At 39.8% G+C, this 27,973-nt stretch overlaps 4 protein-coding genes across 6 annotated transcripts; 2 read left to right on the top strand and 2 right to left on the bottom strand.

Annotated features, from left to right (window-relative positions):
- Positions 1–1,389: 1,389 nt before the first annotated feature.
- On the top strand, positions 1,390–5,458 carry LOC121808123 (probable mitochondrial-processing peptidase subunit beta, mitochondrial). The gene is made up of 9 exons (XM_042208486.1): positions 1,390–2,130; positions 2,652–2,816; positions 2,944–3,081; positions 3,162–3,313; positions 3,401–3,509; positions 3,947–4,045; positions 4,191–4,256; positions 4,935–5,042; positions 5,140–5,458. Exons 1-9 carry the CDS (start codon positions 1,474–1,476, stop codon positions 5,224–5,226), a joined length of 1,581 nt encoding a protein of 526 aa, XP_042064420.1. The 5' UTR covers positions 1,390–1,473; the 3' UTR covers positions 5,227–5,458.
- A 140-nt stretch (positions 5,459–5,598) lies between these two features.
- LOC121808122 (4-coumarate--CoA ligase-like 1) lies at positions 5,599–8,550 on the top strand. The gene is made up of 7 exons (XM_042208485.1): positions 5,599–6,628; positions 6,688–6,847; positions 7,034–7,455; positions 7,531–7,714; positions 7,779–7,924; positions 8,093–8,160; positions 8,256–8,550. The coding sequence occupies exons 1-7, from the start codon at positions 6,209–6,211 to the stop codon at positions 8,476–8,478; spliced, it is 1,623 nt and encodes a 540-aa protein (XP_042064419.1). The 5' UTR covers positions 5,599–6,208; the 3' UTR covers positions 8,479–8,550.
- A 3,474-nt stretch (positions 8,551–12,024) lies between these two features.
- LOC121806621 (UDP-glycosyltransferase 83A1-like) lies at positions 12,025–13,854 on the bottom strand. Of its 2 annotated transcripts, none has more exons than XM_042206737.1 (2): positions 13,326–13,854; positions 12,025–13,028 (listed from the first exon to the last, which is right to left on the bottom strand). In XM_042206737.1, exons 1-2 carry the CDS (start codon positions 13,789–13,791, stop codon positions 12,133–12,135), a joined length of 1,362 nt encoding a protein of 453 aa, XP_042062671.1. In that variant the 5' UTR covers positions 13,792–13,854; the 3' UTR covers positions 12,025–12,132. The 2 variants fall into 2 exon arrangements, with proteins under 2 accessions (XP_042062671.1, XP_042062672.1); XM_042206738.1 differs by having other exon boundaries at positions 12,025–13,022; positions 13,326–13,853.
- Positions 13,855–21,204: 7,350 nt separating this feature from the next.
- Positions 21,205–27,669, bottom strand: LOC121808296. 2 transcript variants are annotated; one of them, XM_042208704.1, is made up of 10 exons: positions 27,496–27,669; positions 25,228–26,647; positions 24,953–25,035; positions 24,634–24,692; positions 24,229–24,421; positions 22,834–24,086; positions 22,618–22,666; positions 22,302–22,531; positions 22,065–22,178; positions 21,205–21,736 (listed from the first exon to the last, which is right to left on the bottom strand). In XM_042208704.1, exons 2-10 carry the CDS (start codon positions 26,597–26,599, stop codon positions 21,514–21,516), a joined length of 3,576 nt encoding a protein of 1,191 aa, XP_042064638.1. In that variant the 5' UTR covers positions 26,600–26,647; positions 27,496–27,669; the 3' UTR covers positions 21,205–21,513. The 2 variants fall into 2 exon arrangements, with proteins under 2 accessions (XP_042064638.1, XP_042064639.1); XM_042208705.1 differs by having other exon boundaries at positions 25,228–26,644.
- Between the last annotated feature and the right edge of the window lie 304 nt (positions 27,670–27,973).

The following is a 27,973-nucleotide window of genomic DNA, read 5'->3' as shown; positions in this document are numbered from 1 at the left end:
CACGTACTCCACCAACTCGTAGTCAGTACGCCCTGTTGTGTACTCTTCGCTGTGCTCATTGGATGGGAGTAGGACTGGGACGGATGGCGCCTTTTCCTTCCACGCCATCTTCTTCTTCCTCCTCGGCGGCTCAGGGGCAGGAGGTTGCCCACAACTAGGCTCCATTACCTCAACCCGATACGCGTCGGTGTTGAAGAATGGATCGAACTCAGAGTCCGAAACAAAAGTGGACCCTACAGATCCAGGCGTTTTAACCCGATAGTCTTCGTGGCCGGCCACCGGGCGCCGCTGCTGCCGCCGTCGTCGCCAAACATCGGCATATCGTCGTCGACACCATGGGGGTTTGGGAATTGACTCGGATCCATTCTTGAAAGTGTGAACATGAGAAAGAGAAGAGAAAGTGAGAGGAGTGGAGAGTATTAGTATGTGAAGTGAAGAGAAAGTTAGGTATTTTTATAGTCGTTTAATTAGGGTTTAAAGAATTTTAAAAATAAAAAAAATGAAAAATCGCCCGATCGGGCTCGGGCTCTGGGCTGTAATGGATGCCCGATGTCTCCAATGGATGCCCGACGACGCCCGAGCCCGATCTCGGACGATCGGGCATCCATTGTGGATGCTCTTACTAATAATATGGACCCTCACCCCACATTCCACTAACACTACTTCTCTCTTACTTTTTTCCCCTCTCTCTTACTTTACCAATTTCACATTAAACCGTGCCATTTACAATGTGTCATATTTTTTGTGCACGGAGGGAGTACATTACACACATTTTTCTTAATCTTCATATCGAAAAGAAATTCATCCACTACTATGAAACGGAGTATCAACAAGTATTTGTAAAGTATATCAGCTCGCTCCAACTAATTCAATAAGCATTAAGCCATATTCCATGATGACAAACTCATATTTTTATTTTTTTGATTCGTCGTTTAATGTGTATAATGTCGAGTTTTTAGCTCGAATCCTTAGTTTTCTACCAATTTTAAGATTATATGATTATTTGGAATTTAATGAGTTTGTTATAAAAGTGTTTAGATAATATGTGAAAATGGATTTAAAAGGCGATTGAATTACTTGATAAACAAAAAAAATCAAAGCTAATAAAAGAGCCCGATATATGCTAATCCGAATAATGCGACTCCAAATAATGCGACTGTGTATCAGAGTGAAATACTACATTGTAAAGAAAATAATTAAAAGTATTCTAGTCGTAATTTACATAATTTGATGAAAAAAGTATAATTTGTGGACAACCTATATTTTGTTATTTTGTGTATTGGACTAGCTTAAGGCTTGGGCCGAATGTGAAGGAAAAGAAGAAGTAAGATTCAAGTGCAACGACGCCGTTTTCGGATCTGCAAGTATGAAATGAATCGAGGCTTCGCTTGTTTATTATCCTGACCTTACTCACCCCACCACCAAACCCTAATCACATTGAATACAAATTTCACCACCGCCACAGCCGCGGCCATGACGATCCGCCAGCTAATAAACCTCGGTCTCCGCAATCGGAGACCAATCCGCCCATTCACCTCCGCTCGATCTCACTCCACCGCCGTCGCCACCTCCGCCGATGCACCCCTTCCTTCTCCTCCGCCACCAACCGCCATGATCTACGACCGATTGGCGTTAGCCGTGCAGGAGAAGCTGAAAAGGCTGGAGGAATCCGATCCTCGTTTCCTCCGCTACAACTCGCCGCATCCGACGGTGGATTCGCACGATGAGATCTTATCCGCACCGCTCACTAAAGTCACAACCCTTCCTAATGGCTTGCGCATCGCGACGGAGTCGAATCTCGCCACGACGACGGCTACCGTTGGTGTTTTCATTGACGCCGGATCGAGATTCGAGAACGAAGACTCCAACGGAACAGCGCATTTTCTGGAGCATATGATATTTAAGGGGACGGAGAAGAGGACGGCGAGACAACTGGAGGAGGAGATTGAGAATATGGGCGGCCATTTGAATGCTTATACTTCAAGGGAGCAGACAACGTACTATGCCAAGGTGTTCGATAAGGATGTGCCCCGTGCTCTAGATATTTTGTCTGATATTCTTCAGAATTCGAAGTTTGATGAGAACAGAATTATCAGGGAGAGAGATGTAATTCTTCGCGAGATGGAGGAGGTATTATATTGAGTTTTGAGTGATCTTGCTTTTTTGGTCGATTACTGTTTTATATCTGATTGTTTATGCGTGTTTGATATTGTCGTTTAATTGTTTTGGTTTTTGATTTTGTGTTGTGTTTGTATTTGCTTTAGGTGAATTTTTTGAAACTTTTGGTTGATTTATAGGGAAGTGTCTTTCTTGGTTCCATGTATAATACTAAAGTCGGACATTTTCTTAGGATCTTTTTTCAGACTCCAAATATGATTAGTTAAGGTGATTGATTCATACTTCATCCATCACTGCCTAATTAGAATTGCTAGCTAAACAGTGTTAATTCAAATGGATGACTTTTTCCATGGGAACCACACTTTTAGTTCACAAAGCTGCATCCTCTCAAAATTTCCCTTACTCTACAGTGAATATTTCCTCTCAAAATTTGTAAAGAAACGCATATTATGTTGCATCCTTGCTTGTTATTTTATTCAGACCCATTTTTACGTTGCCATGTTCTGTCTTTTCCTTGTCATAACCGATTGTAGGTAGAAGGACAAACAGAAGAAGTTATCTTTGACCATCTACATGCCACAGCTTTCCAGTATACTCCTCTGGGTAGGACAATACTTGGACCTGCTCAAAATGTGAGGAGAATTGGCCAAAAAGATATACAAGATTACATAGCCACTCACTACACTGCTTCAAGAACGGTAGTTATTCATCACTGGGTTTTAAATCATTGAACCGTGCTTGTTTGTTAGTATGTTTGTGCCTTTTCTCATATTGTTTCTTATGAGTTACAATGTTGTATTTTTTCATTGTGGTTTCCATCCCTAGGTTCTTGTTGGTTCTGGTGCTGTGAAACATGAAGAATTTGTAGAGGAAGTGAAGAAACTGTTCACAAAGTTGTCATCAAACCCAATAACATCTTCTGAGCTGGTTGCTAAAGCGCCATCAATTTTTACGGGGTCTGAGGTATGCTTTTCGTTTGTTTGAGTTTTGGTTGTTATAATTTGGGCTTTAACTTAATTTCTACATTTTCAAAATATATATAGGTTAGGATGCGTGATGATGACATCCCACTAGCCCAGTTCGCAGTTGCCTTTGAAGGAGCTTCTTGGACAGATCCAGATTCGATTGCTTTAATGGTTATGCAGTCGATGCTGGGCTCTTGGAATAAAAGTGCTGGTGGTGGAAAGCATATGGGGTATTTATTTGCTACACTTGATTCATATAGTTCTGCCGTATCACTTGTGCCCCATGTTCAAATTTTTTTTCTTAATGTCGGATGCAGTTCTGAGCTTGCCCAGAGGGTTGGGATTAATGAAATAGCAGAGAGCATGATGGCTTTCAATACAAACTACAAAGACACTGGCTTGTTTGGCGTTTATGCTGTTGCTAAGGTGGGTTTGGCCCTAAAGTGCACAGTAAAGTGCACAGTCTCTCGGACTCTATCTCTCTGAACATGACCTGTTACTTGTTTCTGGTTTTAATGATCCGTGGACCTTCTATTTTCAGTTTTCTTTCCACATCATCATTTGTAGTCAGAATTTCTAGTCCCTTGTCTTGTACATTTATTATTTCTTTCATTTTCTTCCTGGTAACAGTTCTGGTAGAGGAGGTTTTCCGTATAGTTTATATGTTGTCTAATAATGTATTTTTTGTCAACGTGATTGGAAACCATCTGTCCTTCTTTGTACTGAACTTTTTTATTATATATAGCCTTTCTGTTTTTGCTATTTCTTTGATAATTGTCCTGCGCCTATGGAACTGGTCTTACATTTTGCTCTTATGTTCTATGACTCTATAGACTGATTTTACTTTGCATTCTCTTATGCAGCCTGACTGCTTGGATGATTTGGCATATGCCATTATGTATGAGTTAACCAAACTATGTTACCGAGTGTCAGAAGCAGATGTTATTCGTGCTCGTAACCAGGTAATTTGCTCAAGTCATATGTGAAGCAAGGCGACCTTTAATTGTGGGACTACCATCTATTTTGCTTTTTTAATTTAAGCTTTGTATTTCTGAGTACTTTTTCGTAATTTGCATCCGCTATAACTCACCACATGGTCATCCGCAGTTGAAATCTTCTCTGCTGCTTCACATTGACGGAAGCAGCCCTGTTGCTGAAGATATTGGACGTCAGGTATGATTTCTGAGTAGTAATGTAGTATATAATGATTCAATAGCAAAATTTGATGAAGCATGCATTTACATTCCTGAATGGGTGCACATCTCTCTCTTTTTTTTGGGGGGGAGGACTGAATGGGTGGACTGATCATCTAAGGTTAACTATTATCCATATGGGGTGGGGTGGGGTGGGTGGGGACTGAATGGCTGCACTGCAAGTGTCTTTTTTCTTGTTTCGTAATCCTTTGCTTGTCTTTGTCGTTTCTATGATTTTCTGACATGTTGTAGTTACTATTCTAATATTCTTCTTAAAGTGAAATGTTCATATTGCCAGAAAAATATCAATATTAATTCCTTAAGAGTTATCAATGCCTGTGGTAGGTAATGACGCCCTAATCTTTTGATGAGGTGCTGTCATAGCACCTTTTGAACTCCCTGTTAGACTTCCTGTAGATCTTGATTAAAAAAGACTTTTAGCTTTTTATATTGGATTTCCCTAAGGATTGGCGTATACCTTTTGAGATATTAAAAGGGATTAGCTTTTTATAAATACTGTGAAAGTTTGATGCTTTATAAATTGTTCAACTGATGTTAAGAGTGGGCATGTTTACTCATGGGAAAAGTTTGTTTTTAATTTTGACACTTTAGTGGCGAGCAACAGCCCTGTTCAAATTTATTGTTTTTGTGTTTGCAGATGATTACGTATGGCAGGAGGATTCCTTATGCTGAACTATTTGCCAGAATAGATGCTGTAGATACCAGCACCATCAAACGTGTTGCAAACCGATTTATATTTGATAGGGTATGGAGTTCAGAATGCTTTATCAGCTCTGATGCCTTTAGTAACTACTTTTTCTCAATATATTTTAAGTTGCTTATGTAAATGCGCTGCCTTGCAGGATGTTGCCATTAGTGCCGTAGGGCCTGTCCAGGGCTTGCCTGACTACAACTGGTTCAGGCGCAGGACCTACTGGCTCCGCTACTAGGTTCCTCGCTTCAAACTTGGCTCTTCTATGTGGTTCTCATTTTTCCATTTGCTTTGCTGTTCCCTGTATAATTTCTGGTTAGTCAAAATAATGAAGCAGTGATGAGGGGATATATGTCTATTTATCTGCCAGAAAGAGCTCGGTGATATCCTTCGAGATGAAGGCACACCGAAGCATACAGTAGACTTTCTTTTATCCAGTTAACGTATTATCTGATTTTTGGGTGGTTTAAGCTACGTATTATCTGATTTTTGGGTGCACCCAATCCCCTTGGAAGAGATTTTTGGGTTGCATACACTAGTTACATAAGATCCCACAATTAAGTGGATGAATTTTTTCGTAAGAACTATCGTCCTTTTCCGTTTGACTTGGAGGAAATATCACTTGTATAATGGGCTGGTTTCGTGTATTACATGCCAATTGCAGAATTATTCAAACAAAAATGTCTGATTGTACATTTTCTTCTAATTAAATTCAATTCGAAATCATTAATCTTCAATCAGGATCTGCTAATCTACAAGTACTCAATATTTTCATAGGAACCGTCATAATTAGGATGTCTTAATTGGGTTTTGTTATTTTTCAACTGTGATTTATTAATTGCAATTAGGACTCAGTTGAGGTTGATGTACATTGCATTTGCATACACTTGAGCGTTCCTCGTTAATTGATACCAACACAACTATGGTTGAAAAAAACAGAGTAAAGATGTTTGTGACACAAATTAGGACAAAAGATGTAGATGAAAGTTGGGTGTGAACGGCAAACTTGTGACATCTTTCTTAATTCACCCAGACAAGATATTATGTGATGTAAAATGATTCTGTATTTGTACATAGTCTATCTAATAGTTTCTTCCCGACTAATTCTAACCTAAACACACAAAGTAATCTAGTACACGAGTATGTTATGATCAGCACAAAATGCATCTCCTATAAAAGCTCTAAACCTAGGCCTAATCAAAAAACAGGAAAGAACTAATATGGGAACTGAAGGTAAAAGCTTGGTAAATGAAGAGATCATTTTCCGAAGCAAATTTCCAGCAGTTGAAGTCCCTAAAGATGTTACCCTGCCGGAGTTTGTGCTCTCGGGCATCGAACCGTATCTGGACAATGTGGCGGTGGTGGACTCGATAACGGGAAAAGGGTACACCTACAGAGAAGTGAAGAGGAATATTTACAGATTCTCCAAGGCCTTGAGGTCACTGGGGCTTAGGAAAGGCCGCGTGGTGGTGGTCCTCCTCCCTAATGTGGCGGAGTACGCCACCCTCGCTCTGGGCATCATGGCGGCAGGGGGAGTCTTCTCCGGCGCCAACCCCAACGGCCATGCATCAGAGATCAAGAGCCAAGTTGAGGCTGCAGATGCCAAGCTAATTGTCACTGATGGATCAACCTATCATAAGGTTTATATTACTTAGTTTTCGATTAATTTTTGCTATAATTAATGTATATGAAAGTGCAGGTGAAAGATTTGGGAGTGCCTGTTATAATACAAGGCGAAGATAGAATAGAGGGAACTATAAACTGCGAAGAACTGCTTGAAGCCACCGATAAGGCTAACACTCTCTTCATTCAAGAAAAACTGCTGCAGACTGATCTCTGTGCCCTTCCTTTTTCATCAGGTCATTTTTTATTCTTTATTCCCGTAGAAATGGGCCCCTCACCCCCTTAAAGGGGAAGGGTTCTCCATGAATATATAGATGAGGCAGAATCATTACCAAGACGATATGAGATAAGAATGAGTTTTTTTTCAACAATTTCTCTTTTTTGTTTTATTTAGGCCATAATTTGGGTTTGGGTTTGGATAGGTACAACGGGGTTGTCAAAAGGCGTGATGCTGAGCCACGAGAACCTGGTGGCGAACCTGTGTTCGACACTGTTCAGCGTAGGGCCAGAGCTGATCGGGAAGGTGTCGACGCTGGGGCTGATACCCTTCTTCCACATCTACGGGCTGACCGGAATCTGTTGCGCCACCATCAAGAACAAGGGCAAGGTGGTGGTGATGCAGCGGTACGAGCTCCGGCTGTTCCTGAGCGCCCTCATCAGCCACGGCGTCACCTTCGCGCCCATCGTCCCTCCCATCATGCTCGGCCTCGTCAAGAACCCCATCGTGGACGAGTTCGACCTCACCAAGCTCGCCCTCCGCTCTGTCATGACCGCCGCAGCCCCCCTCGCCCCCGAGATCTTGAACGCATTCGAGAGGAAATTCCCAGGCGTTCAAGTTCAAGAGGTCAATCTCACCACCATCATTTTCTTATGGAAAAAGTACACCATTTTGATTTTTGATTATTTGTCTTGTCTCTAGGCGTATGGGATGACGGAGCACAGTTGCATAACGCTGAGCCATGCAACTGTGGTTGCCAAGAGGAATTCGGTGGGATTCATCCTCCCGAATCTGGAAGTCAAGTTCGTCGATCCCAACACGGGGCGTTCCCTTCCCAAGAACGCCACGGGGGAGATTTGTGTGAGGAGCAAGTGTGTCATGAAAGGTAAAGCTTCTCTTGTCAAATGTTTTTTGGCTGCTTTTCTCATAAGTTGTCATTTGATTTTCAGGGTATTACAAAAACGAGCAGGAAACGGCCACCACCATCGACAAAGACGGATGGCTCCACACCGGGGACATCGGGTATATCGATGATGATGGCGATGTTTTCCTCGTCGATCGTATCAAAGAACTAATCAAATTCAAAGGTTTCCAGGTATATAATATACTCCATTTAATCAATGCTGAACTAATTTTAAATCCAGAATGCAGAAGATAGGACGTAGTAGTTCATTATTAGTTTGTTTTTAACTCATTAACATTTTATGTACAATATGTTTGATATGAACCATAACACGAATTTTCTAAAATGTGTCACGTACAGGTTGCTCCTGCTGAATTAGAGGCAATACTACTAACCCACCCTTCGGTAGAAGATGCTGCAGTTGTGGGGTAATTAATGTTGCCTTATACTTTTGCAAACTATTGGTGTTACAAAATCAGATTGAATTTTAAAAAAATAAGTAATGTGTATGGGTTCGTGGCAGTTTACCAGATGAAGAAGCAGGAGAAATTCCAGCAGCATGCGTGGTGATAAAAACAGAAGCAAAAGAAAGTGAAGAAGACATAATAAAGTACGTTTCATCAAAATCAGCAGCCTACAAAAGAGTTAGGATTGTTCAATTTGTTAGCGCCATACCTAAATCACCATCTGGGAAGATATTGAGGAGACTTATCAGGGAAAATATGCTCAAAGATCTGAACAATTAATTGTATACTATAAATTAATGATCATGTTAATGTTACTCTTATTTTTATTAAAAATAAAAGACTTTTTCCTTACTTTACATACGAGAAAACGATGATCTTTGTATATGGACCAAGTTCCATATGATATAGTATTGTTGTATACAACTTCACAGCAACATATCGTCAGAGGTCTAACGTCTCTGTTTATCAAGATATATATATATTCTGAATTAAAATTTTTACTACTTTTAATATATGGAGTATTTGCAACTACCATCTCCGTCCCACAATAAGAGTCACGCTTTGCTATTTTGGTCTTTCCCACAATAAGAGTCACATTTTATTTTTTATCATAAATGGTAAGTAGGTTCAACATTCCACTAACTCACTTCACTCACATTTTATTATAAAACTAATATAATAAAGAAGGTCTCATATTCCATTAACTTTTCCAACCCACTATATTTTTTTATTTTAAAAAAAAATTGTGCCCATAATAAGAGTGACTCGTATTGTGGGACGAATGTGTTCTATGGGAGAAACAATTCCATTTTGCATATTGGATAAACTTTGATTACAAATAAAGAGAAATGATGCGTTGGGCGGATGGCTAGTTAGGTCATAGGACATGTGGGCCAGAGTAATTCACGCATATGATAGCTATCTCTATCTTGAATACGCACAATATAGTCCAGCCAATCGCCGACCGCCAAATTTGGGAAATGGATTCAGTATATTTAATTTGTTGGGAAATGGATTCAAATGCGACTAACACATTAAGAATAAACTCATCCTTTCCTACATTTAGTAATTGTTGTTGAAATCAAATTTTGACTATTGAAATCACATTGGCATTTTTTAGTTGTCGAAATCCATTCACGTGCATTAGTGATGGAAACATGTGACATGATTGAGTTGCCAATAGAGAGGATATGTGTCCAGATTATTAAAAAGATTGAATGAAACCGAATAAGGGAAGACTTATCCCCCTTTTTAGTTGTAATTTAAATTTCCTTGATTAAATGTGTTGAGAATGGAAATATGATTGTATATAGAAGAAGAAGAAGAAGGATCGAGGAAGCATGCAGGGCAGGGAATGTGGTGTACAGTTTCAGTGTTTTAACTTTGTCACATGCTATGCTACCACTCTCCCTAAATCCATGTGCTCTCCATGTGCTTTCCTCTTCTTCTCCTTCCTCCATGCACTTCAATTCTCTTAAATGCCCTCCATAAAGTAATTCTAGTCATGTTTACACTATTATTACCTCAAATTTATATGCTTGCATTAGGATTTAGAAATGGCAAAATGGTCTTTCCACAGCAGGGGCAGTGGCATGCCCCTCTACTTATATCCCTTGTTACTCAATTTCTCGTCACCTTGCCAACCGAACAATCCCTTTCTCTCCCGTCGCAGCCAAAGTTACTCCCACCGACATAATGGCCTCGAAGCCCACGCCGAGGCTGACGAGAAAATATTCCGCCAAATCAAGCCGGAGATTGCGCAAACCTCAAGAGAGCTGTCACCGCAGAGCGGGCCAACTGGCCGGCGCCTCCTCCGTTTCCGACAAGCTGGAGGTCCTAAAGAGCCTCATTCCATCCGACACCAATGAGATAAGCCTGACCAACTTTATGAAGAAACAGCCAACTACATTGTGCTACTCAAAACTCAGGTTTTTGTTTTGCAGAAATTGATTGATTTTTCCGGATCTCAGTCGCATTCAAACCCAAATGCTGTATAGTATAGTAAAGTTGCTGTTTTTTTTTCCAACACAAACGGAATCCGGCGATTTCTTTTTTTTTTTTTGTCGAGAATTTTATAATGAAGTACTTAATTAGATTTCATGGCAGAGATATGTACTGTAGAACATTAGTGAAACAAGATTTGTGTGAGTCTTGAAATCCAGTTTGATTTTGCCCAACTCCCCATAAACTTTGTACTATATGGTAGCTAGGTAGGTATCTCCATATTGTTAACCTTAAACTTTTGTTGTTTAAATTAAATACTAGCCTTCTTCTTCTTCTTCTTTGAAATAAATGAGCTGCCAATATGCTTTTTCATCTTCTTTAATTTATCCTGTTAATCTATCAATACACTTATTAGCATTTTCCTATTACTTTTAAAAACACATCATCAAAAAATCGCATGCTATAAATTAGATTAATCAGATGGATTCATTGCATAGCTTTTCCGGATGCCAATTACCAACTTTAATTGTTATGAACTTGAAAATAAAATTAGATCGATAAAAAAGTGGATAAACTACTCGAGGTATATATGTCGATGAGTCTAAAGATCGAAGTAAACAAATAAGCAGTATAATTTGATTTCTTGAGAGAGTGCAATATCTCTCATTTGCATTAGTATAGTAGTACAGTAGTATATTAATTGTTTATAATTTATTACGAATTAATCACATGAAAGGCTCAAAGCTGTGCCCCCATATTTGAAGACAATAAATTGGGGTTTCTGAGTGTGCTGCCAGCAGGCTCCGGACAAGCTGGAATTTGCTTTCTGATTACTTTTTAAATTTTGGAATTTCATTAAAGTAGACATATAAATGTACTGGTTGACCTATATACTGTATTTTGTCTCACCGTGACTCATGCATATAGATTCATATAAGTTATAACCACATTATTTTTCACAAGTATAGTGGAATTTTGTTCCAGTGTTTAAAATTGCTTCGATTAAAAGATACCCTTAGACATACCCATTTTGGTAAACCATAAATTACTATAATATTATATGCACAATATAACTTGTTACCAAAATATTCTAAATGACTCACTTCATTTACAAATGTTTGAGTGCTTATTGTGGGGTCCATTGAATATTGACGTGTACATTCCGCCGATTTGAAGTAACAAATGAGACAATGTTAAAGTTTCTTGCATTTCAATTTTGAGTTTTGGTCTCAATTATTGTTTGGATTGTTTAATAAACTTAGTCTAATATTTATGATATAATATCAGCATGTGTATATTGTTGATATTATGGGTGTGCCAATTCAACCGAAATGAGGCAAGAGAGAGTAACTATCTTGAGGTTATGAGATAATCTTGTTTCCGTTATTATAGCTCGTTTCTTTTGTATTTTTGATCTATCAATACAGAGTAATAAGAAAAACATCATCCTTCTTTGTTTGTGAGTTGTGACATAAATCTTACGATAGAACATGTAATTCTTCTGCCTTCTTAAGTTGCCTATGATCGCATGTTATCATTCAATTATTTGCTTAACATAGTATTATATCTAAAAGAATATGTATCCACACAATTGTCAATTGACAGAAGTGAAAAAATATTTTTCAATCAAAAGGTGTTAACACGAAATCAATAAGAATATTTCTTTGTTTTGAATATTTGATTGCAATCCATTTTATTTATCAGTATTCAGTACTCTATCAAATTCCTAAATTTACCTTATCTAATTTCATGATTTAAATTCATCCCACTTTTATCACTATATCCAACTTGAATAGTCCATAGCAAATTGAAGGAAATTAAAAAAAATCCCATATATTTTGATAAATAGATATATACAAACAGACATGGGCAAGCAAGATATGAAAATTTCGAATATTTCTTTGTGAAAAAGTATTATTGAGAGGGCATGCCACATCATATTTAAATTAAACCACAGCCCATGAGAAATAATCCAAATTCTCATCTCTCCTAGCATTCATGTAGCCAAGTTATAAAATTCTTGAGATTTTGGTGAGAAGTTCCTCCTTCTCTTGCACCATGGCCCATCATTTCCTTGAGCTGCAATGCCCTTCCCTTCAACTCCTCGTCACCGACCACTCGTTCGATCTTTTCCTTAATCTCATCGAACGGGACAATCACACCGTTATCACGCCCCAGTTGTAGCCCAACTCTCCAAATATCGCAAACGTAACTCTGGTTAATGAATTGATCCGCATAACAAGGCCAACATAGCATAGGGACCCCATTACTCACACTCTCCAAAGTCGAGTTCCAACCACAGTGACTCACAAAACACGCAACCGAAGGGTGGCTCAGTACCTTTTGTTGGTTCGCCCAACCCACAATCCTCCCCTGGCTCTTGGTCCTCTCCAAGAAGCCATTGGGAAACTGCGGTTTCCCAACCCCGGGCATAGCATTGGGCCTCACAACCCACAGGAAAGGCCGGTTGGCGTGCTCTAGCCCGAGAGCTAATTCTTGGAATTGGGCTGGACCGAGTCCTGCATAGCTCCCAAATGACACGTATATGACCGAGGAGGGCGGCTGTTGGTCTAGCCATTCGAGGGAATCTTTGTCGTGTTGGTAGAACTGGCCAGCGGAATCCGCTAGCCTGTTGCTTGCCAGAAGTGGCCCCACGAACGTGATTTGTGGGGCTAGGGTGGATGCACCCGGCTCGAGATCAAGAGCCGAGTTGCATATCACCCAATCAGCCGAGTTGATTGAATTGTTGTTCTGTCTCATCATGTCCAGAATAAGTTTCTGCAGTGTCGTGTTTCGGACAGTGTGCCAGACGAAGTGTGTCGGATTCACGATGGGCATTGTTGGTCCCAATTGAAGTGGACTGTTATCAAGCGGATTTCCTGCAACTTTTGATTTCAACTTATTCCATTTGTTTTGTTATGAGATCATATTTAAATTCATTATAAACATAATTTGCAGTTACACACACATTAAGTAACGGGTCTATTAATTGTTGAATTGACTCGCGCGCGGCAGTTAAAATATTGAATAGTCTCAGCCTATATGAGACGTTTATGTACTAATAATTCACTGGCCATATTTGTCAAATCGGAACAAAAAAGTCACACAGAGTCAAAATCCCAATTAAGTTAGTATAAACAAATTGGCAAAAAATAGGAAGTTTGGTCGAGAATATATGTGACCTTGGTCATCAATAATCCCATGACGGAGCAGCTGAGGAATATGAAGCCCCAACACAAGCAAGGCCGCCGCGGCAGGCAAGAAGGCCACCGAACGAATCCCGGCGTCTCGGGCAACTTGGTGAAGGCTGCCAATGGACTGATCATAAACCAGACAGCTGATTTTGCTGTGGTCATTGATCTCTCGGATCAAGGCTTCGACTTTGCCGGGTAGGATGGTGTAGACCGCCTCCGTCAACTTCCCCGGAACGTATCTCTCGTGTGGCTCGAGGCCATCGGGCACCGACACGAACCCGACAAGACTCTCCCCCGCGAAGGAGCTAACAACACGATCGTGGACCATCTCGGTGTTCACGAACGTGACTCTGATACCGTGAGCGGCTAGAACCTGCGCCAGCTCTAACAGAGGTATTACATGCCCTTGCATAGGGAATGCTACCATCATTATGTGAGGCTGAGACTTCCCCATTTGAGAGAGAGAGAGAGAGAGAGTGAGTGTGTGTGTGTGTTTATAAAACAGACCCAAGAGGTTGAAGTTATATAAAAAAAACTGAAACAATTGTATAAGTCTAATGGATCACTTCTCTATGACTATTATTGTAGTTTGATTTCATTCGAATATTTTTCAATGGATATTGTCTGTAGTACTACTCCCTCCGTCCCACGTAATTTGGGACACTTTAACCGGGCACGGGTTTTAAGAAATATAAAATTAAATGTGAGTAGGAATGAGTTAGTGGAATGTGGGGTTCACTATAAAAATGGTAAAAGTGAAATGAGTTAAATTATGTGGGACGGCCCAAAATGGAAAACTGGGTCAAATTATGTGGGACGGAGGGAGTATAAAACTAATCCCTCAAAAACAAGTTCCAAACGCGTTGTTTTCCTATATTGTTGTTTTGCAATGTATTAGTCCCTCATAAACTACTCTTGTTTTTTTCCTATGCGTCATATATTTTTGGACCACATGCAACTGATTAGTACCTCAATAATTGTTTTTTTTGGAAACGATTTTTTTTAATAATATGTGTATCAGGTTGGTCCTGTCGATTTTGTTTCTGAGAAATGATTGCTTTATAGTATTATTCATGTCAACATATTTGGAACAATAAAATTTAATTATGAGTATTTTAGTCCAAATATTAAATATATGGAGTATATATATATGATGGTAAGATTGTGGGTCAATGTTGTTGGGGACCGGAGAAATTGTTGATTTGGTAATAAGGTGGCGCTGATGATGCATATACAAACTTCCACAGTGCAAAGATAACTCTGGATATTCAAACGTATAATACTCCATAGTATACTTCCTTATTTACAAACAGTTACAATATTCATATTATAGTTTTGAGATTATCCTAGGGCACTGTAAATATTATATGTAGATAAAGTAAATCAAAACAGTTCCTTATAAATTTTAATTACTCCGTAAGATTTATCTTGGGTATTATTAAAACTCCTATATATGAATTCTCAATATTAAAAAAAAATCTCTTAATATGTCACTCCAATTAACCTGATTAATCAAGTTGGGCTCTAGTTATCAAAACTTTTACCGGATCAAATTGACGAGATGGGCTTCTATTATACAGAAAGTTCGGAATTAAAAGTTTAGGCCTAACTACTTGGGATTTCTAATGTAAAACATTAGCTTCTATATAATGGACATAATTGGGAGAAAATATAGTATACGGAGTATGATGTATTACTAAGGTCATCCACAACGCTGTCATTAAATCGTCCCTTAAATTACTATTCGCGGGCCCCTCTATACTTTTTTACTTCATCCCTTAACTAAAGGACAGAACATGCAACCCCCGTCCCTTAATCGTCCCTTAAATTACTATTCATTCAATTTCATTTTTTATTTTTATTTCCAACCAAATTCAATTAAAAAAACACACTTCATTAAAAATAAAATAAAATTACAACTTAAAATTCTAAAAAATTTAAAACCTCATTAATAAAATCCTAAAAAATTAAAAATACATAATTTAAATAAAAAACATATTGTGAGAATGATTTGATATTTATAGAAGTGATTGGAGGCTTAAAAAAATTAAAAAAATTAAAAATTTGCAAAAAAAAGCCTATAAACGGCTAGTATATTTTTTGGGATTTTTTTTAATTTTTGAATTTTTCCTAAATTTTTTATGAAAAAACAAAAAAAAATCATTTTTCGGGATAAAAACGACACCCACTCGCGGGCCGGCGAGTGAGCGTCACGGACGAACCGGAGCTTGCCACTTCGCTAACGCGCGTGGCGAGACGTCTTGCGAACTGTCCCTCCAGGACGGGCGTTTCTCCGTGACGGGATGGAGACGGAAGGTTGCAACGCCGTCCCTTAACCGTTCCGTCACTCCGGGACGAGATAAGTGACGGCTAAGGGACGCGTTGCGGAAGGCCTAATATTTGTGCATGATAGAAATAATGATGTATGGTGTTATTCGTAGTGGAATTCAAAATAGTTTGGTTGCGCTGACAGCTGACTCATACATTGAAAATTGGCTTATCTGATTATAGTATTCAATGCAGCAAATAAGAAGCATATAGTAGTTTTTGATGGAGATGTATTACGACGAGGACACGCATTATTAATTTGGCTGAAAAAGGACATCAGATGGTCTTTGATTTATTATTTGTACTTTTATTATGAAAATTTTGTTACATCATATGTTGACACGATATAACATATTTCAACAAAAAATATGAGTATATTACTTGAATTGAAATGGATATTATGTGGGAAATGTGTATCCTACGAAATTTGGGATATTGAGGACAATATTGCATTACATACTGTAATATACCTATATTTGCACACACATTGAACATGCAATGTACATTTTCTATACAAATAATGAACAATATGTGCACTTGTACTTTTCTATATCACAATACATTCAAAGCATGATGGAACATAGTCAAGTAGTACATAATAAAATACACATTTTCTATACAAATAATGAACAATACGTGCACTTGTACTTTTCTATATCACAATACATTCAAAGCATGATGGAACATAGTCAAGTAGTACATAATAAAATATTATTGAAGTTGTATGAGCATCTCTAATAAGAATAGCTCAGTCATAGCTCAGCTACAAACTCCTCCTACCACATCATCAGCACTAAAACCCCTTCTGCCACATTATCAGGACAAGCAATTGGACAACCAATAGCCCAGTCATAGCCCAGCCACAATAAACAAAATTATTAAAAATAAATAATTAACAATCACATAAAATACAGAATTAAATTTATGACACATATACGGGAAAATTCAATAATAATATTAAAATTAAAAAAAGTACATTAACAACAAAAATTTACATTAATTTTTAAAAAAAACTCCTACTCCACGCACGAGCCCCCCCGCCTCCGCCTCACGCCTCGCCGTCGTCGCCGCCATCGATGCCATTGTCGCCGCTATCCGGGACCCCCAAATCCGCGGCATCTGAGCCTGCGTCAAAGCCCCCCACCTATGCCGCGGCGGCAATCAAATCGGCTTGCATACTCACGAGCAGTGCGTGAAAAAACTCTTCTCCTCGGGGTCAGTGGCATTCTTCCAGTCAGTTATTACCTTGTACATCTGAGCCCGCGTTTGTTGACGCGCCAAGAAAACGAGGTCGACTGTCGGGCTGCCAACAGTGGGGGATGGCGACTGGACCTCCTCGGACCTCTGGCGAGCCCGTTGCACCCGCCTTTGACCAACTAGGCGAGTGCGGCAAGTAAACGCGCGAGGTGACGGGGTCTCCTGAGCATCTTCGGGGAGGTCGTGGGAACCGCCGCTGCTGCCGCCGGCGTAGTCACCGGTATAGTTCAGGCGCTGCTTCTTCGGCCAGCCAGCATCAACTCCTGCCCGAAACTTCTCGGAGTCCATTAGCACCAGGTAGCAGTTCCAATAGGTGAACTCCTTGTAAAGCCCGGGCACGGGGAACTCTTTCTCCGCCATCCTCCTGCAGTCCTCGTCAGTTTGGCCACTGGACTGCATTCGGAGGGCGTTGGTGTACAAGCTCAAAAATCGGAAGACCCCTTGCCGGATTCGGTCCCACCCCTTCCGGCACTCCTCCCCGCTGCGTGGCCTCCCCTCCGGGCAAAATGTCTTGTAGGCTGCTGATATCTTAGCCCACAAGTTGACGATCCTCAGATTGTTCGAGGCGAGGGGATCAACACAAACACTCACCCACGCCTTGGATAGTGCGACGTTCTCCGCGTCCGTCCACTTCCTCCGTGCCGAGCTGTCGTCACCAACTGGCTACGACGACTCGCCGACCACCCTCTTCCCCTTCTTCTTCTTGGGCGCGCCCCGACCCCGCCCTACCCCCTCCCCCCCGTTTGAACGGGAGTGTCCGCATCCCCGAGATCTATCCCCAACTCCTCTAGGGAGAAAGTCTCAATCCCAGTGAACTGCGTCTCTGTTGGGGTCGATGTGTGCGAAGAAGCAGTAACAAAATCAAAACTGGGGCGATAGACATTGTCCCCCACCCCCCGGCGTCTCCTGCATCCCCGGGTACCTTGGCGTCATCTGCATCTCGGGTGTCCACCCCGGCAACATCGGCATAGGGGGTTGCATCCCCGGTCCCCCCTGCCCGCCCAGACCCCCCGACATCCCCTGCCATCCCGGCATACCACCCCCGGATGCCACCCCGGGCATCATCTGCTGCCAAGGGTAGTAGTACCCGGGCATCGGACCCCATCCACCTCCCGTGGGTACCGTCGGAGTTTGAGATCCGCTCGTCCGTGGAGTAGGCTCGTTGTTGTGCTCCATTTCGCGTTGTTGATCTTGTACGGAAATTAAGATAGAGAGAAAACTCGTTAAAACAAGTGGTGCAAATGAAAATGACGTGCAGATCGCGTATATATAGTGTTTCGAAAATTAAAAAAAAATCCCGCTCGCCGATCTGACGCCTGCAATGGTGGCCAAGAGATTGGCGAGCGCATCACCGAGCGCTCGGGAATCGCATGCGCTCGCCGTTTTTCTCGCCGATTTGGCACTGACCTGCTGCAATGGTTCGGCGAGCGGACCGGCAAGCGCCATGAATCGGCTAGCCGGTGCGCTCGCTGCTATTGGAGATGCTCTAATAGAAAAAGACAAAAATAGATTTGGTATATCATGTTTGACGAAATCTAACTTAAGATAAAATAATCATGTTGAAATAAGATAGTATTTCAATAATTAAAAAGTGATATGGTAAATCATGTTCGAAATAAGATAATTAGGATATCTTCCAAATAGGAACATGACATGGTACATAATATTTGACTGACTGATAGTATATGAGATAAAAGGAAAAATATGATTTTGGTATATGAAATTATTAAGTGTGGCAGGAGTTGGCAGGAAATAAAAGCAAATTAAAAAAAAATTTGAAGTGAATGTTTATGTTTGTGGAGTTGAGACAGCATCTGTAAGCCGCCAAAAGCAAAGGGTTGAAGAATTATTGTACTAGCCAACCTGTGCCCAGTGCCCACCAATCCCAAAACATTATTATTATCATGCACAAAATTGACCAAAGATTTGTTTTCTCCTCATTTTCACAACTCGCACATTCCAATGGATAAGGCCATCCACAACGCTGTTCCTATACCGTTCCTATCTCGTTCCTTAAACCACTATTTGAGGGCCCCACTGTACTTTTTTACTCCATTCCTTAACTAAGGAACGGAACCTGCAACCCTCCGTTTCTTATCCGTTCCTTAACCGTTCCTTAAATTACTATTCATTCAATTTCATTTTTTATTTTTATTTCCAATCCAATTCAATTAAAACAAACACACTTCATTAAAATTAAAATAACATTACAACATAAAATATAAATACAACTTAAAATTCAAAAAAATAAAAAAAAGACATAATTAAAATCCTAAAAAAAATGACATAATTTAAAATACAATTTTATAAAGACATCCTTAAATGTTTTATGTTTCACTTTCGATGTGGGACAAAATCGTTCAAGGATGTCTCTATAAAAGAGAAACAACCAAGGATGATTTTATCCCACATCGAAAGTGGAACATAAAACATTCAAGGTTGTCTCTATAAAAGAGAAATAACCAAGAATGATTTTATCCCACATCAAAAGTGGAACATAAAACATTCAAGGTTGTATCTATAAAAGAGAAACAACCAAGAATGAGTTGTCCCACATCGAAAGTGAAACATAAAAACATTCAAGGTTGTATCTATAAAAGAGAAACAACCAAGAATGAGTTTGTCCCACATCGAAAGTGAAACATAAAAACATTCAAGGTTGTATCTATAAAAGAGAAACCACCAAGAATGATTTTATCCCACATCGAAAGTGGAACATAAAACATTCAAGGTTGTATCTATAAAAGAGAAACAACCAAGAATGAGTTTGTCCCACATCGAAAGTGAAACATAAAACATTCAAGGATGTCTCTATAAAAGAGAAACAACCAAGAATGATTTTATCCCACATCAAAAGTGGAACATAAAACATTCAAGGTTGTATCTATAAAAGAGAAACAACCAAGAATGAGTTGTCCCACATCGAAAGTGAAACATAAAAACATTCAAGGTTGTATCTATAAAAGAGAAACAACCAAGAATGAGTTTGTCCCACATCGAAAGTGAAACATAATACATTCAAGGATGTCTCTATAAAAGAGAAACCACCAAGAATGATTTTATCTCACATCGAAAGTGAAACATAAAACATTCAAGGATGTCTCTATAAAAGAGAAACAACCAAGAATGAGTTTGTCCCACATCGAAAGTGGAACATAAAACATTCAAGATTGTATCTATAAAAGAGAAACAACCAAGAATGAGTTTGTCCCACATCGAAAGTGGAACATAAAACATTCAAGGTTGTCTCTATAAAAGAGAAACAACCAAGAATGGTTTCATAAATTCGCAATTCCATCAAATATATATGGGATATTACGAATTTCTTGTATTCATTTATTTGTAAAAATTGTTTTTAATTATAAAAACAATTTTTATAAATAAAAGTATTTTTTTTTAAATTTGATTTTTTTTAAAAAAAAATCAAATTATTGCGTCATCGTGACGACGCCCACTCGCGGGGTAGCGAGTGGGCGTCACGCACGTCGCGGAGAGAGCCACGTCGCCGAAGCGCGTGGTGGCACAGACCGTGCCGCGTCTCGTGCCGACGGCACCCGGGACGGCATGGGCACGGAACCGTGACGAAACGTAGCTCCGCAACGCGTTCCGCTACGGTTTCGTTCCGGAGGAACGAAACGCGGAATGCCCACGGCCCGCGTTGCGGGTGCTCTAAGCAATGATAGTGGAGTATTTGGTTTGGTACAACAGAATGCAAAAAAAACCTCTCTCTCTCACATAAGACGCAATCAGATGTTCCTGTGATGCTGACAAGAGTGGAGAAATTAAATCTCTGTTTCATCAGCACCGGAATCTTTGAGTATCTTTAGTGAGCGAGTGAGAGAGAAGTAGAATCTAGTACAGTGAAATCCAACAAAAGAATTCTTTTTATGTTGTGAAGACCATATCTATATCTTTATGCTGATAATAACATTTGGATTCAGGCTCTGGGCCCACAAAATCTCGGTCGGAAACAACCTCAAACAAAATAAACATCATGAATTTCAAGAAACCAACATATACTCCCTCCGCCGTCCACCCCGACTAAGTTGATACAAAACTTTTGGGCACGGAGATTAAGAAATCGTATTGAAAAGTAGGAGAAAAGGAATAAAATAGGCGAGATAAGAGTAAAGTAAGTAATGGAATAAAGTAAGATTGATTGGATGTTTTATTTTTTTTGTTATAAAAAGAAATAACTCAACTTAGTTGGGACATTCCAAAGAGGAATACGACTCAACTTAGTTGGGACGGAGGAAGTACATTTTAAGTGCGAAATGGAATATAGATGGGGTTAAAATTTAACGGTATAATAAAAGTGCATTCATACAAATCATTACTAAATCCGTACAATAGCATGCTCTCTCCTACATCATCCACCTAAATTTTTTATGCAGACATAACAAGATCAATATATCATTATATACTTCCTCAAAAATTGTGAAAGGATCCACCTTAGGTTAGAGGTCACCTGGTCTAACTTGTATTCATCTCCATGGAATTTTGTCTCATCCGGTCAACTTTTATTGGTCACAAAACCACAGATCTTCGTATAAGGAGCACCTTGTGTAGAATGTTTCTATTTCGTTTCAGATTACAAGGAAAGACAGTCCACTCCTTCTGGTAATATCTCAGGCATTGGACGCCCTACTACGAATCTTTGAGGGAGCATTTTGTGCAAAGTTGATGTGCCGGAGGAGGCTGCTGAACTCGGATGTGCCCTGATGTGGAACTTCACGAAGCGGTTGATGGTAGAAAATTTCTCCAATTCCTGGGTTTCCACTTTGATGTCTACACTCGATAAACTTTTTTCCAGTCTGCGTCATCAAATTTGCATTCAATACAGTACCAACTAAAAATATGCATCAAATCAATGGGGGGCCTTATCCAAAATCAAAGTCAGCTAAACCTATAGAATCAAGCTTTTCACATACACAGCTTATCAAATCCATGAATGTTAGGGCACATAATCATCACGTTTATCACATGAGGTGCACTCACAAGGTTACAAATCAATTATATACCAATTCTATTTGGCATCATCAGGCATTTTCAGCACCAGGCCAGTTAAAATATTGCTCATGTGGTCTACATTTATGTAGCATCAGAGATAAAGATGTAATGAGGAGTAGATTATGCCCCTACCTCATTAAATCATCTTGAAGCGTCTTTGCTCGACAAATAATACCTTCCACGACTTTTGAGAACTTGCACGCATCTGCTCTCCTTGAAGTTTTAGGTTTGTCATGTGAATCTGACCTGAACATTACAATCAACAAGAAATAAGTAAGTTAATATCCAATACAAACTCAACCTTTGGGATTAAAAAACGGAAGTGATTTTCATTTAGAAAGAAAACATAAAAACAAGTGCAACTCTTACACATCCATGGAGTTGAGAGGCAATTGGCTGGTCAAGCTACATGCATCTCCTAATGCTAATCTAGCAGCATAATATGCTATATAATCACAATTTGAACTGGAATCCATACAAATAATAACTGATGGTGCAGGTCGAAAGACTTGCTGCATAAGTTGTGTACAGCAAATCAGCCGTCTTTTTGCTTGAATCACTGGGTGCAACTCCTCTATAATTTCAGCCTCAGATATCACCTAAGATATTGGAGAGTAATAGCATTACTAATAGATAATGATCCATAAACATAATATTTTGGCATTTATAAGCAAAAAGACCTCACCTCTTCTTCTCTTCTGTTTGCAGCTTGTGCCCATGATAACTCAGCGGTGCTGCCATATAGAAGGAAAGTTCAGAGATTATATGTTCATATTTATCACAGAAAGAAACCTACTTCAGCCATTTATTCTAAAGATTGTACAAAAAGGAAAAGAAGTAGAAGATTCCAATTAGCAGAAATTGATGCTTCATTGATATAGCTGTTAGTAGGTCTACAGACCTGATATCTTGGGGATTCGACTCATTGTGATAAACTTCCTTGTGCCAGGGTATCATGGTCAATGCAATAAGTTTCCGTTTCTTCTCTAGTGAAACAGCTAAACTTTGGTGATTGGCATTTGAAGGTAACATAGAAGGGGGGTTTAATTGTTTATACAGGACAGGGTTTGCAGAGGCATGTGAAAGTAAGCCACTTTCTTGACTGGCATTAGCCAAATTTACTTGCATACTCAAACTGTTATCCTGCAAGTTTCCCAGAGTCATATCCGAGGATAGCTGCGTGGCATAAATTGCAGCTCTTGAATCATAAATTGGCAACCTCTGTCCATTCTTCAAGGTCTCATACTGCTTAAACCAGGATTGGACCATTGGAAAACTGATCTGTGATGCATGTACCGCATTAGAAGCTCTGTTACTATCTCCTGAACATGTCATCATATCATTTTGGGACAGAATATTCTGCTGGAAATTCTGAGGGTAAGATGTCAACAAAGCTTTGCCAGACTGATCGCCTTGGACCCCATGGGGGAGTTTACATCCCTCATTATCCCCAGATGAATACGCGCCAAGACATGATAGTGCATTCGAGTCAGTTTTTGCTACACCTTCGATTCTAGAATCATGTCTACTCAAAAGCAGCTCCTCTAGATTGGCACTTGGATGCTGATAGTTTACACCATCATGTTTAGGAACAAAGCTCTTACCATCATCAGCTATCAATGAACCAGACCCAATAGCACCTGCTTCCGAGCCATGCTCTCTAAGTTCTTGCTTTTGAAGTTCACTGCTGAGGGATGTGGAGCTATTTATATCAGTTGACCCTTCATTAATAGAGCTTCCTTTCTCTACTCGCTGATCAAGCCCAGCTAAATTCCCTGAATATTGTTTTGCATTGTATGCTTGTTCAGGATAATTCTGATAGTGCTGTTCATTTGGAGCTTCTGAGCTAGTCCTTATACTGCTAGATGCTGAATCAGGCGACCCAAACAAACGAGACGAAAATATGAGAGGTTTCGGGGAAGTTGTGTCTTGCTGAGAGGACATACCCTGCCATTGAGTATGTTTCCCCATCTGAAATTCCACATGCTGCAGCCTATCTGACATCAAAGAGGGTTGTGCAACTAACATGCTCCCAGAAAGTGGGGCTTCAGCATTTCTGAGAGTCATGTGACTAGGAAAGGGTGAAGTTGGATGCTGGTTTTCAACATGATTGTTCACAATATGACTTGATAGAGACGTTGCACTAGAGGCGGCCTGCAAAGAGAGATAATGGTGTATATTTAGGGAAATTTAAGAGTTTGTTACATCTAACAATGAGAAATCTGAAAAATGGAATCTCCATCTTGGAGGACCTGACAAGGTCAATATTTACATGACAAATATTTACTTTACCAACCATGGATGAGGATGGGAAAACTGAGTGAGTCGAAGTTTGAGGATCTGAAGGCCTGCATGGTCTGGCGAAAGTTGCACCAGAAGTGTTACTTGAACCAAATTCTGTAGGATTTGAGTCTTTCAAGTTCAATTGCATCACTGATGCTTGATCGTTGGATGTATCCTCCTTGTTAAGTAGCTCAATCATACTTTCACTGCAATGAAAGAATGGCGAGTGAGTGTTCCCCAAATGATAATATGAGGTTTACATCAGAGAAAAAGAGCCAAGATGCAAATGTCACTGAACCAGGAGTACAAAATGAATAAAAAATAGATTGTGAATGTAATCGGTTTTTCCACATAATGTGGTAATTTCAGATGGTTGAGAATTTCAGATAGCACACAAAATCTTGTAAGCAGTAATTACCTCGGAGCAGTCATGTTCTCTGGATCAACTGAGTACCCATGAGAATTTATCTGGTTCACCTGTAAGAACATAACAATCACTGAACTTTCAGGAAAGAAGAGAACACCAGCTGATATAGATTTTTAATGAACTTAATATACCATTGAATGTGGTCCAATATTCTAAGTCTATTCAATTAAAAACATATTGACCTAGTAAGACCATCTAAGCATTTTCTAATTTTGCCACTCAACTACAAAGACATCAAAGAGAAAAAAAGTACATTCAGCTGAGGAAGAAGAGATACAACAGGGCACAGAAAAAGGACTTTCGGGTTAACCTGATCGTATGGCTTTTGAATGCCACCAGGCACATGATGTGATGCACTTCCTTGAAGCCAAAAAGCACCTTTGAATTCTTGACCTGGACAAAGTTAAATTTCAATGCAATTCTCCTGTGAGATTATCATTATCTTATGCATCTTAACTTCAATAAGGTATCTAGATCAACATCTCTCCTTCATAACAACCAAGCAAATTCGGTACATTCTAATTGCTCATGAGTTTGAGTACGAAAAGAGATCATATCTAAAGGATGAGGGTAACATATTATTACCAGAGAATTCCTTGAACGGCTGGTTGTTATTAGTCCGTGACAACAGGCAAGGGTCATGTGTGTCATTATTTGGGTTCTCCTTATGTTTAACAGGCCAAATGTGTGGCAATGGCAAAGATGTCTGAATCACCGGTGCCCTTCCACTGGGGCACTTCTGTTCAGAGTTATAGTCAGCCAGCAGGCTCAGACTTCTAGGAGAGTTTTGAGTAGTGGCATGAGAAGACTCAGAGTGATACTCCTCTTTCTGGTTCTGATCCTGGTAACCTGATTGCTGAAAATTAGCAAAGCTGGAGTTCGAATTGAAATTCTGGGCCAATTGCTGTGGCTTTGAACTTGGAGAGACGGCATTTGGCAAGTTTCTGTTAACCCAACTATTTTGCAACCTTTTGATATCATTCGACTTCACGTGCTGGTTGTCATTTGATGGTTCTGGATTCTGGAAACTCAATCCACTCCATTCTTCTTGTACCCCAGGATCATTTCCAGATGTTTCTTCAAGAGCAGATTGCATTAAAGCGCTCCAGCTGCCACTTTGTATAGAAGGCAATCCATCTATGCCAGACATGTTTTCCATCATACCCGGAAAGCCTCCTGTACTCCCTTTGCTGCATCTGCTGAATGATCCCCAGCTGTCTTCATCTGTATTATACAATATCTTTTGTTCCAATGGGTCTAGGGAATCATCCACCACTGACATGCCAAAGTTTGATGTTTTTTCAGCAGGAAGCCTACCCCAACCTGCATTTTCGTGCCTCCCTTCAAATTCCAGAGCTGCTATTCCTTGCTCGGAGTAGCTTCCAGGAAAAACTGCACTATCTAAACCTTCGGTGGGAACTTGCCCAAACAAGTTCTTCTCTTGATTAGAATGAAAAGAAACATCAGTCATGTTAGTTTGATCAGCAGGAAAATTACAATGTTGACTCATAAAAGAGTTACTGAAAGCTGAAGGCTGCATGGTCACCATTCCCAGAGAGCTACTATTATTCTTGGTCAGCTGATTCGTTGAAAGATTAGACTGGCTGTGAAGGTGAGAATATTGATTCAAATTCTTGTCGAGGGTTGGAGTACGATTCCCATATAAAGATATGTCTAAATGAGGTTGAGTCAGGCCAGCAGGACTTTGTCCAAGTACTAATTCATTTGGTCCACCGTGTTGCATCATGTTACCCGTCATAAATAAACCTCGCGGATCCTGCATTGGCGTCCCATTGACCGTGGGAGAAAATTGTCCACCTGATGCCTGTTTCAGTGATGATAGTTGATTTACATAATTCTGGTTTCTAGCGTTGCTCAACTCCTGGAGCTGTTGTCTTCGCTGCATTTCTTGCAACTGTTTGAACATGATTTGGCGCTGCAACATCTTTTCATTCATAAATTATCTCCAGTCACAGGAACCTGGTAACTTCTTCGGAAGAGCCTACTGCACCGAAATACAATTACGTTGAGACAAATGGAGACTGCTTTAAACTGATGGATGCGGAGGGAACAAACAAGAAATGCCCCAAAAGTCATTCAAATCAATTACAGCTAAAACAAGGTTGCTCAATTGGTTACATTGACAATGAAAAAACACAAGCGTGGTTGTTCCGATCGACTGAGCAATTGTTGGTACAAGTATGTAGAAAGCACAAAGACAATCAGGTCAAGTCATATCCACGCTGAAGGCTGAACATTCTCCAACCCCCCCCTAACAAGACATTCTCCAATAACAAAGGCAACGATAGCCAAACTTAAATGCTGTTACACTTCTCTGAAACTAAAATCAGAAATATGCACTACTTTCCCTAATTACAATTACCTAATTGAGTCATACTTATGTGAAAAGAAAAGTGGGAAAGAAAAAAAAAACGGAAAACAGAAAATCACAGGCACACACTCATTCAATTGCCGCGAGAAAAAATCAACTTAATTCAGCTCTCGTTCAAAAGGAAGCAACTACAGCGACAGGATTAAACATGCATCAACAACTACATTTTTCCTTGAGGAACCCGAATTCCAAAAATAGAAGAAGCCCTAAACAATAGATAACTACAATTCACACCAAACCCATTGCGACAGAAATTAGGAGCAACGCAATCTAAGCTCAAATTACACACAGCATAACTCGAATACTCAAGCAAGCCCCAAATTATTCAATACTGAGCAGCGCAGGACCACAAAAACCAGTATATAAATGCAACTTCAGCCGTTTACAGAGTGATCTGAGCTAAAATAATTGAGTACAAGTGCGTGTGTGTGTGTGTGTGTGTGAATTTCCTTGCAACTTACTCCGGGTAATACATGAAATGGAAGATCAAATACTGCAAATTTGGCTCCGCTTCAACTCTCTTCAAATTTGCTAACTACTTTCTCCCCCTGAATATACATAAAAATACATATATATAATGAATGAGTATGTATATGCGCTCCACTGTTCACTGCTTATTTTCTCTCTCCAGGAGTAGTTTTTTTTTTTGTTTTTCAGACATGTCTCTCGGATATAAAAGCCAATAATAAAATAAATAAAATAAATAACTCTTTTTAAGTAAATTAGCAACTTGCCCAGGTTCCGAGCCTCAGATTCTGAGTCAGGCTCGGTTTTACCAAGCAGAGAGAATTCCCTGTGCAGCCGGGTCTACGGTTGAGGTAGGATCCAGCCGCTGATAGAGATATTTGAGGATATCAACGGTTGCGATTTAGCGAAAGAGGATGGGTGCGTTAGGATGAAAAACACTAGTGCTAATGGAACGCGCTTGATTTAAGCGCG

This window comes from Salvia splendens, chromosome 6, assembly GCF_004379255.2.
Source record: "Salvia splendens isolate huo1 chromosome 6, SspV2, whole genome shotgun sequence".
Classification (NCBI taxonomy): domain Eukaryota; kingdom Viridiplantae; phylum Streptophyta; class Magnoliopsida; order Lamiales; family Lamiaceae; genus Salvia; species Salvia splendens.
The sequence above is the reverse complement of the archived record's forward strand: the minus strand, read 5'-3'. Positions and strand labels throughout refer to the sequence as shown.

Coding starts and splice junctions, on each gene's coding strand:
- LOC121808123 (XM_042208486.1), top strand. CDS start 1,474: ATGACGATCCGCCAGCTAATAAACCTCGGTCTCCGCAATCGGAGACCA. Junction 2,131..2,651: donor TTCTTCGCGAGATGGAGGAG/GTATTATATTGA, acceptor AACCGATTGTAG/GTAGAAGGACAAACAGAAGA. Junction 3,314..3,400: donor GGTGGTGGAAAGCATATGGG/GTATTTATTTGC, acceptor TGTCGGATGCAG/TTCTGAGCTTGCCCAGAGGG.
- LOC121808122 (XM_042208485.1), top strand. CDS start 6,209: ATGGGAACTGAAGGTAAAAGCTTGGTAAATGAAGAGATCATTTTCCGA. Junction 7,456..7,530: donor CAGGCGTTCAAGTTCAAGAG/GTCAATCTCACC, acceptor TCTTGTCTCTAG/GCGTATGGGATGACGGAGCA. Junction 7,925..8,092: donor TCAAATTCAAAGGTTTCCAG/GTATATAATATA, acceptor TGTCACGTACAG/GTTGCTCCTGCTGAATTAGA.
- LOC121806621 (XM_042206737.1), bottom strand. CDS start 13,791: ATGGGGAAGTCTCAGCCTCACATAATGATGGTAGCATTCCCTATGCAA. Junction 13,029..13,325: donor TGGGATTATTGATGACCAAG/GTCACATATATT, acceptor TGAAATCAAAAG/TTGCAGGAAATCCGCTTGAT.
- LOC121808296 (XM_042208704.1), bottom strand. CDS start 26,599: ATGAATGAAAAGATGTTGCAGCGCCAAATCATGTTCAAACAGTTGCAA. Junction 22,667..22,833: donor TCGAATCCCCAAGATATCAG/GTCTGTAGACCT, acceptor TCTATATGGCAG/CACCGCTGAGTTATCATGGG. Junction 22,179..22,301: donor CCTCTCAACTCCATGGATGT/GTAAGAGTTGCA, acceptor TGTAATGTTCAG/GTCAGATTCACATGACAAAC.